Raw genomic sequence first — 11,963 nt, forward strand, 5'->3', positions numbered from 1 at the left:
GTCTCTGTCCTGTGTCCCCCCACAAGTGCATTAAAAACCACACCATTTCCTCAGGCGTTTAATGGGGGCACGAGGCAGTGCCGGGTCTGGGGGGTGCAAGAGGGGGCTCCCCCTCCTGCAAGCAGCAGCCCTGATGGAGGGAAGGAGGGTGAGGGGTGGCAGTGCCCCCCTTGGCTTCCCCCCTTCTTCTCAGACCCCCTTTATTCTGCCCTCTCTGTTCCCAGACCCTCCCTTGTCCCCTGTCCTTACTTGTTCTCTGTCCCGCCTTGAACCCCTCTTCTTCCCAGACCCCCTTTATTCTGCCCCCACTTTGTTCTCAGACCCCAACTTGCCCCCTGCCCCCCACACCTCCTTGTGCCGTTTGCAGGGGGAGGGTTTCAGGTCGGCTCCTTGCAGTCGCTGCCGCCGTTTGTTCTGGAGCTGCTTCCTCTTCTCCTGCAAGGATGGGGAGATGCTGCCCCTGGGGGGGAGCATGAGCCAGGGAGCTGCAGAACCCCCCCAAGGCAGAGCACTGGACCCTTCCCTCCTCCCCGCTTCCTTTAGGGCATCTTTATTCTCCCCCCTGATGGGGGCAGGGGGGGAACATTTTGGCCTTGGCTTGGTTCAGAAGAAGCCCAACCCTCATATGAGACCCCCAAGAAGCTCCTTACCCGGCCTTGGCCCTGGCTTTAGGTCCCCAGAAGGCTTCCGGGTTTTCTGGGAATCGCTTCAAGCCCCTTCTCCTGGAGCTGGGATTGGCGTCGGCGCGGATAGCAAAGGAAGCCTGGAGCCTGGGTGGGGAAGAGGGGCTCAGAGCTGGGCTGGGGGTGCTCAGGAACAGTTTTGGGGTGCTTGGGGCTGGTTTTGGGGTCTCAGGGCCAGCTCTGGGGCTCCCTGGGCCTGTTTTGAGATGTTCCTCCCCTCCCCATGGTCCCTACGTGGGCTCCACAGCAAGGATCCGGGCTGCGGGACTGGTGTCTGTGAGTCGCTCGCGTTTAACCGGGTGCAGCCGCACCTGAGGAAGAGGAGGATGATGATGGGGGGGGGGGGGGGGGGGGGGCGGACCTCCAACCCTGCCCCATATTGGGGTGTCCTGGGGGGGGGGTCCCCAAGGTGCCCCCCCCTCACCCAGCAGCGCAGGATGTCCCAGAGCACAGCCGGGGGTGCATCCGTCTTCACTGCGGTCCTGCAGGCATGAGACAGGGACACGCGGTACCCGGCGTGCAGCAGTGCTGAGCTGGGGGGTGCACACGGGGTGGGGGGAGTCACAGATGGGGTTTGGGATAGGGGAGTGAATTTGGAGGGGGAGGATGGGGCTTGGGGGTCAGGGATGGGAATGGGGGTGCAGGATTGGATTTGGGGCACAGGATGAGATTTGGGGTGTAGGGATGGGGTTGGAGGGACAAGATAGGGTTTGGGGTGCAGGGATGGGCTAGGGAGGTGTTTTTGTGGTGCCCCCACCTGAACTGCAGCAGTGATGGGGTGTTGCAGTGGATGGTGCTGCTGAGCCCCTCCAGGGTGTAGTACAGGGGCACATCGCTGAGTTCCTGCCCATGGGGAGCAGCCGAGTCAGCCCCAGCGCTGGGAGGGGGGACAGGACTTGGAACCCCCAAATCCCCTCCCGCCAAGTACCTCGGCAATGCCGCTGAGCACCCCCTGCATCCGCTCCTGCGTCTGGAAGCGGTGGGGGCTCCGCTCCAGCGCCGCCAGCACCCGCTGCACGAAGGGCACATCGTGGAGCGGCTCAGCCCATATGGGACCACCCAGCTGGGGGGGGACAGGGGTACACGAGGGATCAGTGATGGGGTATGGGGGAGCACCACAGGGACAGTGAGGGGCCACGGGGGGACACATGCACCCACACTGAGGGGCTGGGGGGGACACATGCGCCCACCTGGTGCCTCTGTTGGCAGAACTCACATGTGGGCCCCACGGGCGGTCCTGTGGCTGCCCCATACTTGAAGCTGGAAGGGAAGAGCTGAGGTGTGAGGGGTCCCCCTTATCCCAGGCTCCCCCCTCATCCCAGGCACACACTGCCCCCCCCCATACCTGTTGCCATGGGCTGTAGCTTTGCCCATGCGCTGGAGGTGGTGGGTGCCACAGCCGACGCAGTGGTACACCAGAGCCTGCTTGCTGCAGGGGACAAAGCAAGGGGAAGGGGGGTCACAGGGTGCATCCCCCTCACTGTGGTCCCCGCTGCGTCTACCCCCTCACCTCGCCGAGGCTTTCACCTTCGCCTGCCCTGTAAAGACCCGCACGAAGACGCGGATGTAGAAGTCAGCACTGACGGCGAGCAGCGGCACAATGAAGCGCTGGTAGCAGTTGGCTCTACTGTCCAGGCTGTGCAGGATGATGCGCAGGGCCTGGCCATGGCGGGGACACGGAGGACATGGGGACAGCCCTGACCTCCCCCCATTGTCCCCACACTCAACAGGGAGCCCCCACTCACCATCTCGTGGCAGAACTTGCCCTTGAGGGACACGGCGCCGTACTTGCTGTAGGAGGTCTCAGCGTTGTTCCCTGCCAGCACCCCCATGTCCGTGCAAGTCACACACAGTAGCCCTGCGCAAGAGGGGGAAAGGGTTCAGGGGTGCTGCCAGGAGCACCCTAATGGGGGGGGGGGGGGGGGGCAACTCACCTCCTTCGCTCACAGCTTGCACAGCAGCGTCGAGGAAGTGTGCGGGGCTGCCGTAGGGATCCAGGTCGATCACGTCGAAGGGCTCCCTGTCAGCTTTGCACTGGTACATCAGCATCCTGGGGGGGGAGGGAAAGGAGTGTCCTGGAATCTGCACTGGCCCCCCCTTTTGTCAAACCTCACTATGGGACACAATGGCCCCTTTGAGGATGCTCCAATACGGGGGGGGGGGGGAGAAACCCGGTGGGGTGGTTCCTGAGGGTGCTTGGGGGGGGTTACCTGGCATCAGCCATACTGGGGGTCACCAGGGTCCCCACCCCATTGAAGGCCACGTTGCGCTCAATGAGCTCCATGGCCCGCGCTGAGCAGTCGTTGGCCACCACAGCCCGAAGCCCCGGCACCTCCTTGGCGAAGCGGATGGAGCGGAGCCCCGAGGCCGCCAGCGCCTCCAGCACCCGCAGCCCCCCCTGCAGACACACAGCACTGCCCATGGGGTGCCATGGGGGGGACACCCCAATACAGGGAAAAGGGGAATCCCCCCCTGTGCCCAGCACCTCACACATTTCTCCTGCCTTTGCCACCTGCAGGAGGTCGGCACTGGCACCATCACCCTCCTCCAGTGGTTGGGGGCTTCCTGCATCCGTGTTCTCTTCCCCAGGTACAACAACTGGAAAAGGAGGGATTGAGGTGACGGATTCTCTTCCCCCACACCGGGAAAAGGGGGGGCCTGGGGATGGGGAGCCCAAGGTGGTACCTACCCAAGCGGCACCTATCGCAGTGGTACCTACCCTGGATCCCCTTTGGCTGCAGGAGGAGCCGAGCGAATTCCGTTAGCACAGCGCAGCTGAAGGGGAAGTGATGTCAGGAGGGGGGAGGGGGCAGAGTAGGGATCACCCCAAGACCCCCATGGGGTACCCCCAAGACATCCCAAGACCCCCCCCCCGACCCTCCTGAGATACCCCAGAGCTTCCCCTGGCCCCGCTCACGTCAGGTCCCTGTTGAAGCCCTGCACTGGGTTGTAGAAGACCTCGTTGGCGCTGGGGAAGAGGATGGTGGCTTGGCCCTCAGAGATCAGCGTCTCGCCTGCCCGGGGGGAGCCCTCAGGGGCCGGAGGGGACCCGGAGCCGTTGGGGGAGGCCCCGTCCATGGCAAACCGGCGACGGAGGGGGCCCGGGATGCCTCGTTGAAGGGTCCTGAAGGCGGCTGCTGCTGGTGGGGGGAGTTAACGCAGGACGGGAGGGGACACGGACATGGAGCCCCCAAAGGGGCCACAGAATGGGACCGAGGGGTGACTCCCTCGGCAACCACGTGGCGCGGGACAAGGCCTCGGGTACTGGAACCCGAGCCCCCCAGGCCACGCCCCCTTCAGACCACGCCCCTTCAAGGCCCGCCCCCCCCCCCCTCCCACCACCACCCCCCTCGTTGCTCCCCCTCTCCCGGTTCTCACCAGCCCCGCGCATTCTCGGCGCCGTAGCCCCCCTTCACATGGGCGCTGCCATGTTGCGGCGGTCACGTGACCGTAGGCGGACGGCACCGCGGAAGGGTCATAAGACCTTGGCCTCCCCTGGGAGGTGGTGAGGAACCTAGAAGGAAGACCCCGGCATGTTTCTGCGGGAATTCGGCCCGGGAGGCCCCGGTTGATCCCGCGGAGGGGGTCGGGGTAAGCAGCTCTGCCTATTCCCGCTGCCAGCCGTGTTCCTAGTGGAGAAGGGTGGGAGAGGGGAGGAAGGGGCGTGGGTATTCGGCGCTCGGCTGGTCGTGCCTGCGCACGCGCGGGAGCCGCGCCGGGCGGTGCGGCGCTCGGCTGATCGCGCCTGCCGCACAATGAATGGCCGCTGAGCGCGGCGGGGACCCGGACGGGCACCGGGAGCGGCACCGGGAGCGGCCGGAGCCGAGGCTGAGCCCCCCCCGCCCTCCGGTAAGGCGGGAACCTCCCCTCCCCTGGCCGCGCATCCGCTGCTCCTCCGCTCCCGTTCCCCGGAACCTGTGGCTCCCCACCCCCTTCCCCGCAACCGGTCGCCATCCCCCCCCCCCCCTCCCCCAGGCCTCGGGGTACCTTCTGCCTCCAGCCCCATCTTTTGGTGCTTCCCCGTTCCCCCTCCAATAACCCCCGTTGTGGGTGCCCCCCCCCTCCCCCAAGGCTGGGGGTCTTCTCTGTCTCCAATGTAGGGAGCGGGGTGTGTCCCTCCCCGTTCTGCCCGGGTTTGGGGTCTCCCGGTGCCCCCCCCCAAGTGTGGGGCCCGTTCACGTGTGAGGATCCCATCACGCCCCTGCCTAAAGGGCGGTTGTGCCCGTGCCACCCCCCCCAGACACCTCCAAGTGCTGGCGACCCCCTTGGCCTGAGCACCCCCATGTCCTCAGGCTTAGAGAGCCCTGAGAGTCCCCATGGCCAAGGTGGGTTCGCCTCACCCAGCTCCTGGGGTGCCCCCACCCCTTAACCCCCTGTTTTGGGTGATCTCCAGCACCCCTCCCCCTCCGGGTTGTTCCTGGGGTCCTGGGGGAGGATCCGGGCTTACCTCCCATGGGCTGACTCGTGCCTGGTCTGTGTCTTGTCCCTTCTCTGTCCCCATCCCCTTGTGCCCTGCCCCCCTCATGTGTCTGCCCTTCTCCATGTGTCCATTTGTCTGTCCCCTACTCTGCTTCCTGGGTCCCTGTTCCCACATGTCCCCCATCTCTGGCCCTCTTCCCTCTGTGTCTGTGTTCCTGTGTGTCTCCCATGTGTCCCTGTCCCTATGTGTCCCCCATATCTGCTTTGCTTCTTATGTACCTATGTCCCTACATGTCCCCTGTCTGTCTCCCTCCCTTCTGTACTCGTGTCTCCCGTGTCTGCCCCGTGTCCCTGTCCCTGTGTGCCCCCACATCTGCCTTGCTCTTTATGTATTCGTGTCCCTGCATGTCCTCTGTGTCTGCCCTCATTCTCTCGGTCCCTGTGTCTATGTCCCTACATATCTTTGTCCCTCTGTGTCCCCCATGTCTGCCTCGCTCCTTATGCATCCGTGTCCCTACACATCCCCTTGTGCCTGCCCATGACCCCATCCCCGCAGGCTCCCGTTGGCTCCCGCCATGGCTCAGACACTGCAGATGGAGATCCCCAATTTTGGGAACAGCATCCTGGAATGCCTGAATGAGCAGCGGCTGCAGGGGCTGTACTGTGACGTGTCAGTGGTGGTGAAGGGCCATGCATTCAAGGCTCACCGTGCTGTGCTGGCCGCCAGCAGCTCCTACTTTCGGGACCTTTTCAATAGCAGCAAGAGTGCGGTGGTGGAGCTGCCGGCCGCCGTGCAGCCCCAGTCCTTCCAGCAGATCCTCAGCTTCTGCTACACGGGCCGGCTTAGCATGAACATGGGGGACCAGTTCCTCTTGATGTACACTGCCGGCTTCCTGCAGATCCAGGAGATCATGGAGAAGGGGACTGAGTTCTTCCTCAAGGTCAGCTCGCCCAGCTGCGACTCGCAGGGGCTGCACGGCGAGGAGGCTCCTTCCTCTGAGCCCCAGAGCCCCGTGGCTCAGACCTCGGGCTGGCCCTCGGGCACTGCTGCGTTGCCACTGGTGTCGCGGGTGAAGACGGAGCAGGGGGAGCCCGACGGGGTGCAGTGCACCTTTGTGGTCAAGCGCCTTTGGGATGGCGGCTCAAAGGATGGCACCGCCGGCGGCAACGGCAGCCGGAAGATGGCCAAGTTCTCCGCGCCAGAGCTGGGGCGGCAGCCGCAACCCGCAACCCCCACAGCAGGACCGGCACCGGCCCTGGTGGCACCGGCCCCGGTGGCTCCTGGGCCAAGCGCTGCTGATCAGACCAGCCCCGGGGGCACGTCCAGCGCCTACACGAGCGACAGCCCTGGCTCCTTCCACAACGAGGAGGATGAGGAGGAGGACGGGGGGGAAGAAGGCTCGGACGAGCAGTACCGCCAGATCTGCAACATGTACACCATGTACAGCATGATGAATGTGGGGCTGGCAGGTGAGGCTCCGCCCACCAGGGGGCGACGCCCATTGGCTGCGGCCTGGCGAGTCTCCGCCCATATGGTGGGAGAAAGGGGGCGTGGCCTGGCCTGGTGAGGCTGCATCCGTTGGGACTGTAAGAGGTCGTGGTCACGTTAGCCCCTCTATTGTGGGTGTGGTCTAGTAGGGCTCCGCCCACAAGGCACACCCAGCCAATGGGGCGTGGTTTCGGGGGCAAGTGGGTGGGGTTACCCCCAGGGTCACGACCCTGTGGGCATGTCTTGTCGCTAAGGGTGACGAGAGGGGCACACGAGGTGTCACGACTGCTTCCACAGAGGTTGTGGGAGGGGGGTGGGTGCCTCTGGGTTTTGGACCCCACTGACCCTATCCTTGTATCCCTCCCGCAGCCGCAGAGAAGGTGGAGGCGCTGCCAGACCAGGGCACATCTGAGCCGCGCACCCGTGTGCGCGTGCGGCAGGACTTGGCCTCGCTGCCGGCCGAGCTCATCAACCAGATCGGGAACCGCTGTCACCCCAAACTCTACGACGAGGGGGACCCTGCCGAGAAGCTGGAACTGGTCACAGGTACACCCAGAGGGCCCCATGGGGAGTGGAGAGTACAGGGGTCCCTACTGGGGGCCTGGCCCTGCTCACCCCATGTGTGTGTGTCCCCTAAAGGCACCAACGTGTACATTACACGGGCACAGTTGATGAACTGCCACGTCAGCGCGGGGACACGGCACAAAGTCCTTCTGCGGCGGCTCCTGGCGTCGTTCTTTGACCGGTAAGTTGGGTCCCAGCACACAGTTTTGGGGTCTCTATGGGGTTTGAGGGGGGTGGGTGCTCAGGTTCTGACCCTGGTTTTCATCCCTTCCTTACCAGTAACACCTTGGCCAACAGCTGTGGCACCGGCATCCGCTCGTCCACCAATGATCCCCGGCGGAAGCCGCTGGACAGCCGGGTCCTGCATGCTGTCAAGTGTGAGTGGGGGGACAGGGGATACCCCAAGAGACCAGGACTAGGCGGAGCCCCAGAGAGAGATGATCAGAGGACTCAAACAATGAAGAGGGGGAGCTCAGGGTTGGGGAACCTACAGGAACGGGGTGGGGATCAGAGGGTGGAGGAGACCCTAGGGAGAGGGGACACAAGGGTAATAGGCAACTGGGGACCCTAGGCCTGGGGGGATCCCACAGATGGACCCCAGGAGCTGCCAGTCACCCCCGTTGTGTGTGTTCCCCCCCAGTTTACTGCCAGAACTTTGCGCCCAACTTCAAGGAGAGTGAGATGAACGCCATTGCCGCTGACATGTGCACCAACGCGCGGCGCGTGGTGCGCAAGAGCTGGATCCCCAAGCTCAAGCTCCTGAGCGCCGAAGGTGATTCCTACACATCCTTCATCAACGAGGCCGGGAAGCTGGAGCCTGACATCATGGGCCCCGAGCCTGGCTTCGATGCTGGTGCCCACGAGGGTGAAGCGGGAGCCCCCAGCGAGGGGCTGCAGTGACCCCCTTCCAACCCTCTGGGGACACCCCACTGCAGTGGGGAGCCCCCTCCTGCCAGGTGGGGACCCCAGCATAAGGTAGGGATCTCCCTGCCAGGTACAGACCCTGTCACTAGGTAGGGAACCCTCTACTGGGTTGGGACCCCATAACCAGGTAGGGGACCCCATCAGTAGGTAAGGAACCCCCCCCTCCAGCTAGGAGCCCTGTCCTAGCTAGGGCACCCCCCACCAGGTAGGGCCCCCATAAGCAGGTCAGGACCCCATCAATAGATAGGGGAGCCCCCTCTGTAGGTGGGGACCCTTGGCCAGGTAGAGGCCCCCCCTGCCAAGTAAGGACCCCATCACCAGGTAGAGGACCCTCCCCTCCAGATAGGGTCCCCCTTGTAGTACTGCCCTGTGGTTATGTGGGAACCCCCACCCAGTGGGCACCCGCACTGGGGATGACCCCTTTCATGGTGGAGGTATCCATGTGGTTGCAGGGCCCCCTCCTCCCAGGGGGTGTGTGTCATCCCCCCTAGGGGCAGGGACCCCCCATCCCACCCCATGGTGCTGCTGAGGGGTGTGATCGTCCCGTCTCCTTCCCCCCCCCCCCCCCCCGGAGGGCTTGGGGCTTTTCGGGGGCGGGGTGGCAGCAGCTAAGGCCATTGCCTTCCCCCGCCCAGCAGTTTTGGGGGGTTTGGGAGGGCTGGGGCTTTTATCCTGCTCAGGCATCAGATTTAAGGTCCCATGTCCCTCTCCAGGTGCCCCATGTAGCCTCTGGGGTCCCTCCCCTGTCTACCCCCCCCAGGGCTGACATTTCTCCATATGTCCCTTCCATGGGGCCACCGTCTCTGCAGGCAACCGCATGTGTCCCCCCATGTCCCCTCCCCCAGTTGGGGACCAGTATCTCTCTGGGTATCCCCCATCCCCCCCCCCCCCCCGCAATGTCCTCCCAGCATGTGTCCCCCATGTCCCTGTGTGTGTCCCCCCCTCCATGGGGCCAGAGTCTCCAGGTGACCACGTGTGTCCCCCACTTGTATGTCTGTCCCCTGGGGGAGGGCATCTCTGGGTGTCTGTGTTTTGTGTCCCCCCTTCCCTTGTCCCCAGCTCCTCCCACCCTGTCAGAAAGGGGGGTGTCCCCTGTCATCCTGCCCCAGCTGGACAGGGCAGGGCTGAGCCTGTGTGTGGGGACCCCCCAGTGGGGATGGGATCCCCACAACCTGCCCTGAGGAGCAGTTCCCCCTTCATTACTCTGTACTGGGGGGGTGACACCCCCATGTAACCCCTGGGGGGGGTGATTTTGGGGAGGGGTACAGGTTGGAATCCCACCTCTGTTAAGGGGGGACACACAGGAGACCCCCCACCCCCCTGCAAGGCTTTGCACCGGCTCTGAATGGGGAAACTGAGGCACAGTTTGGTAGCCCCCCCCCCCCCCCCTTGTGTAGATGTGGGGCTGAGGGGTAACCCAGGCATCCTGTGGGCCCCTACCCAACCCCAGCGCCCCCCCACCCCCCCAACAGGTCTCCTGACGTTCGGTCAAGTGCCTTACCCGCTGCCCGGCCCCCCTGGGCCCTGCTCACAGCTCCATTACCGCACCGCTCTGTGCCAAACCCCCCCAGCACCGGGGCGGGGAGGGGGGGGGACATACACAGGGACACCCTCCTCGGCCCTCCTCCGCCTTCCCCTCCCCCAATGCCTGGGTTGTTCCTCCCACACACACCCCTCCCTTGCTGCGCCTCAGTTCTCCCCTTTCCATTGTGTGATGAGTTGCACCGGGTCGCAGCCCTGCAGGGGTGCCCCCCCTCCCTTTAACTAGGGGGGGTCCCTTCCTCACTGGAGGGGTCCCCTTTTCACTAATGTGGGGGGTCAGGCTTATCTTTCCTCCCCTCTTCTTTCCGTTTTCCAACCCAGAAGCTGTACAGAAACGGGGAGCATGGACCCCCCCCAGCCCGGGCTTGTGCTTCCCCCCTCCCCACCGACAACCCCCACCCCCCCGGTGGGGGGTCACCAGTGTCTGTCCTGTGTTATGAAGTGCCAAGAGGCCCCTTTACCCGCCCCCCCCCCCCCCCCCCCCCCCCCCCCCGGAGTCGCTGGAGAATTGCACATGAACTGCTGTAGGAGAGCGGCGAGGGGCCGCGGCGTGTTAATAGTGACAATAAAACACGAGAGGTTTGATAACACCCCCGGCACGTGCGCTGGTGGGGGGCAAGGGGGGGCGGTGCTGCAGGGGCGCGGCTACGCCCCCTTGCCACATTTGGTCAGGCGGAAGCAGACAGTACCAGGGCTCACACGTCCCCCCTGTCTTCCGTGAAGCTCCTCCCCTTTGCTGTCATCCCCTTATATAGTCATGGAAACTGCGCGCCGTGACGTCACGGGGAGGGGGGGTTCCCGTGTAACACCCGCTCTTACACACAGCCCACTCCACGCCCCCGGCCCCCCGGGCTGGCCCGGTAACCATGGGGCGGGATACAGGGACTCCCCCATGTGGGTACAGGGCCTCCCTCCATGGGGTCACAGGGATCCCCTTCCATGGGTCACAGGGACCCCCTCCATGGGGTCACACGGACCCCCCTCCGTGGGTCACAGGGACCCCCCCACTGGCACCGCGCCGTGTCGTTCCCACCCACCCACCCCCCCCCGGGGTATTTCCGCCGCTCCGGGGCTGGATGCGGAGCCGGGGCGGGGGCAAGCGGCGTTACAAGAGCCCCGCGGCGAGGGCGGCCCCGGCGCACTCCGGTCCCGGCGGCGCCATGGAGGAGGCGCAGCGGCTGCTGACCGTGTCCGTGTGGAAGCTCTACCGGTGCCGGCTGCAGCGCGGCGGCCTCCGCCTCCACCAGAGCCTCCAGCTCTCGCTGCTCGTCCGCGCTGCCCGGCACCGTTACCTGTCCGCCCGCGCAGCCGCCGAACAGGGATCCACCGCGGGGAACCACCTGGGGATGGCTCCCGGGGACCCGCACCGAGAAGACCCCCCGAGAAGACCGAGCCCGGCCCCCTGCAGCCCCCGAGACCGGGAAGACCCAGAGAGCCCGGACCCCCGGAGCACCCTGGACCGGGAGGATCCAGCGAGCCCGGACCCCCGGAGCAACCGGGACCGGGAGGACCCAGCGAGCCTGGACCCCAGCAGCACCCAGGACCTCTCCCAGGACCAGCACCGGGACCAGCCCCAGGCCTCCCCGAGCCGGTACCGCTCTCAGACGAGCTCTCCGAGGCCGCCACCGCCTCCCCGGGACCCTTCGAGCGCTCCCTGCTCCTCGCCGCCGCCTGAGCCCGGTTCCCCCGGAGCTCCTCCAGTCGCACGGGTCGGGCGCAAACGGCAGAGCAGCGGCTCAACCGGTGCCGGGCCGGTCCTGGCGCCGAGTAAACGGTCGCGGCTGGAGGCTGAGAAGCCTCCGCTCGCTCCGGGGCCGCCCGGTCGGTGCTCGGGACCGCCCGCCGCTGCTTTTGCCTTCCTGGTCCGGGCCGTCGGGGCGTGCTGAGCCCCCGCTGCGGACCCTCGGACTCTCGTGGCTCCCGGTGGGCTTCCCCTCTCGGTAACGCCTCCTCTTCCCATGGCCGTGCCGTGCTGGAGGGGATTCCAGGCTGGTCCTGATTCCCATCCCTCACTTCCCCCCCCCCCCCCCCCGAATTGTGTTTAGTTACTATTTTGTTAATTAAATAAAGTGGTTTCTGTGCAGCCGCCGCCTGGGAGGGTTCCCTGTGATACCCCACATGGGGGGGCAAAGGAGTGTCGGGGGGGGCAGGATACGGGGAGAATCCCCACTCCCCCTTTCCCTGTTCCGGGAAGTTCCACGTGCTGCCCATGTGGGGGAGGGGAGCGCGCCCGGATGTGCGGGGGAGGGAAGGGGGAGGTTGAGGCAGGCTATTCCCCCTTTTGCCCCCACCCCCCCGCCGAATTCTGGTTCCGGTGCTTCCTGGTTGCTAAGGGAGGGGGG

General features: G+C 65.4%; 3 protein-coding genes across 7 annotated transcripts; 2 read left to right on the forward strand and 1 right to left on the reverse strand.

Moving 5' to 3' along the window:
• Positions 1 to 49: 49 nt before the first annotated feature.
• On the reverse strand, positions 50 to 4,146 carry TRMT1 (tRNA methyltransferase 1). Of its 4 annotated transcripts, none has more exons than XM_057427789.1 (17): positions 4,062 to 4,146; positions 3,601 to 3,823; positions 3,403 to 3,458; positions 3,169 to 3,281; positions 2,894 to 3,081; positions 2,618 to 2,733; positions 2,429 to 2,541; positions 2,194 to 2,342; positions 2,029 to 2,112; positions 1,874 to 1,943; positions 1,612 to 1,746; positions 1,441 to 1,526; positions 1,108 to 1,216; positions 918 to 994; positions 651 to 770; positions 349 to 435; positions 50 to 130 (listed from the first exon to the last, which is right to left on the reverse strand). In XM_057427789.1, exons 1-16 carry the CDS (start codon positions 4,072 to 4,074, stop codon positions 378 to 380), a joined length of 1,710 nt encoding a protein of 569 aa, XP_057283772.1. In that variant the 5' UTR covers positions 4,075 to 4,146; the 3' UTR covers positions 50 to 130; positions 349 to 377. The 4 variants fall into 4 exon arrangements, with proteins under 4 accessions (XP_057283772.1, XP_057283771.1, XP_057283770.1 ...); XM_057427788.1 differs by having other exon boundaries at positions 349 to 460; XM_057427787.1 differs by having other exon boundaries at positions 349 to 460; positions 2,894 to 3,281; positions 3,601 to 3,820.
• A 225-nt stretch (positions 4,147 to 4,371) lies between these two features.
• On the forward strand, positions 4,372 to 8,606 carry NACC1 (nucleus accumbens associated 1). Of its 2 annotated transcripts, XR_008974722.1 has the most exons (7): positions 4,372 to 4,532; positions 5,659 to 6,572; positions 6,961 to 7,137; positions 7,231 to 7,336; positions 7,435 to 7,532; positions 7,796 to 8,226; positions 8,401 to 8,606. XR_008974722.1 is itself a non-coding variant. In XM_057427791.1 (6 exons), exons 2-6 carry the CDS (start codon positions 5,678 to 5,680, stop codon positions 8,053 to 8,055), a joined length of 1,536 nt encoding a protein of 511 aa, XP_057283774.1. In that variant the 5' UTR covers positions 4,372 to 4,532; positions 5,659 to 5,677; the 3' UTR covers positions 8,056 to 8,239. The 2 variants fall into 2 exon arrangements, 1 of the variants encoding a protein (XP_057283774.1); XM_057427791.1 differs by lacking the exon at positions 8,401 to 8,606 and having other exon boundaries at positions 7,796 to 8,239.
• Positions 8,607 to 10,693: 2,087 nt separating this feature from the next.
• Positions 10,694 to 11,550, forward strand: IER2 (immediate early response 2). Its single transcript, XM_057427780.1, has one exon. It carries the CDS (start codon positions 10,698 to 10,700, stop codon positions 11,505 to 11,507), a length of 810 nt encoding a protein of 269 aa, XP_057283763.1. The 5' UTR covers positions 10,694 to 10,697; the 3' UTR covers positions 11,508 to 11,550.
• The last annotated feature ends 413 nt before the right edge of the window (positions 11,551 to 11,963 follow it).

This window comes from Pezoporus wallicus, unplaced genomic scaffold, assembly GCF_028554395.1.
Source record: "Pezoporus wallicus isolate ANWC-B61680 ecotype Strahan unplaced genomic scaffold, APGP_CSIRO_Pwel_v1 contig_14213, whole genome shotgun sequence".
NCBI classification, from domain to species: Eukaryota; Metazoa; Chordata; class Aves; order Psittaciformes; family Psittacidae; genus Pezoporus; species Pezoporus wallicus.

Bases quoted from the DNA above. Each gene is read 5' to 3' on its own strand.
- IER2 (XM_057427780.1), top strand. From the start codon at position 10,698: ATGCGGAGCCGGGGCGGGGGCAAGCGGCGTTACAAGAGCCCCGCGGCG.
- NACC1 (XM_057427791.1), top strand. From the start codon at position 5,678: ATGGCTCAGACACTGCAGATGGAGATCCCCAATTTTGGGAACAGCATC. The intron at 6,573-6,960 runs GTGAGGCTCCGC...TCCCTCCCGCAG, and splicing joins GATGAATGTGGGGCTGGCAG to CCGCAGAGAAGGTGGAGGCG. The intron at 7,337-7,434 runs GTAAGTTGGGTC...CTTCCTTACCAG, and splicing joins CTGGCGTCGTTCTTTGACCG to TAACACCTTGGCCAACAGCT.
- TRMT1 (XM_057427786.1), bottom strand. The intron at 1,217-1,440 runs GTGGGGGCACCA...TGCACCCCCCAG, and splicing joins CCATCACTGCTGCAGTTCAG to CTCAGCACTGCTGCACGCCG. The intron at 771-917 runs GTAGGGACCATG...TTCCCCACCCAG, and splicing joins ATCCTTGCTGTGGAGCCCAC to GCTCCAGGCTTCCTTTGCTA.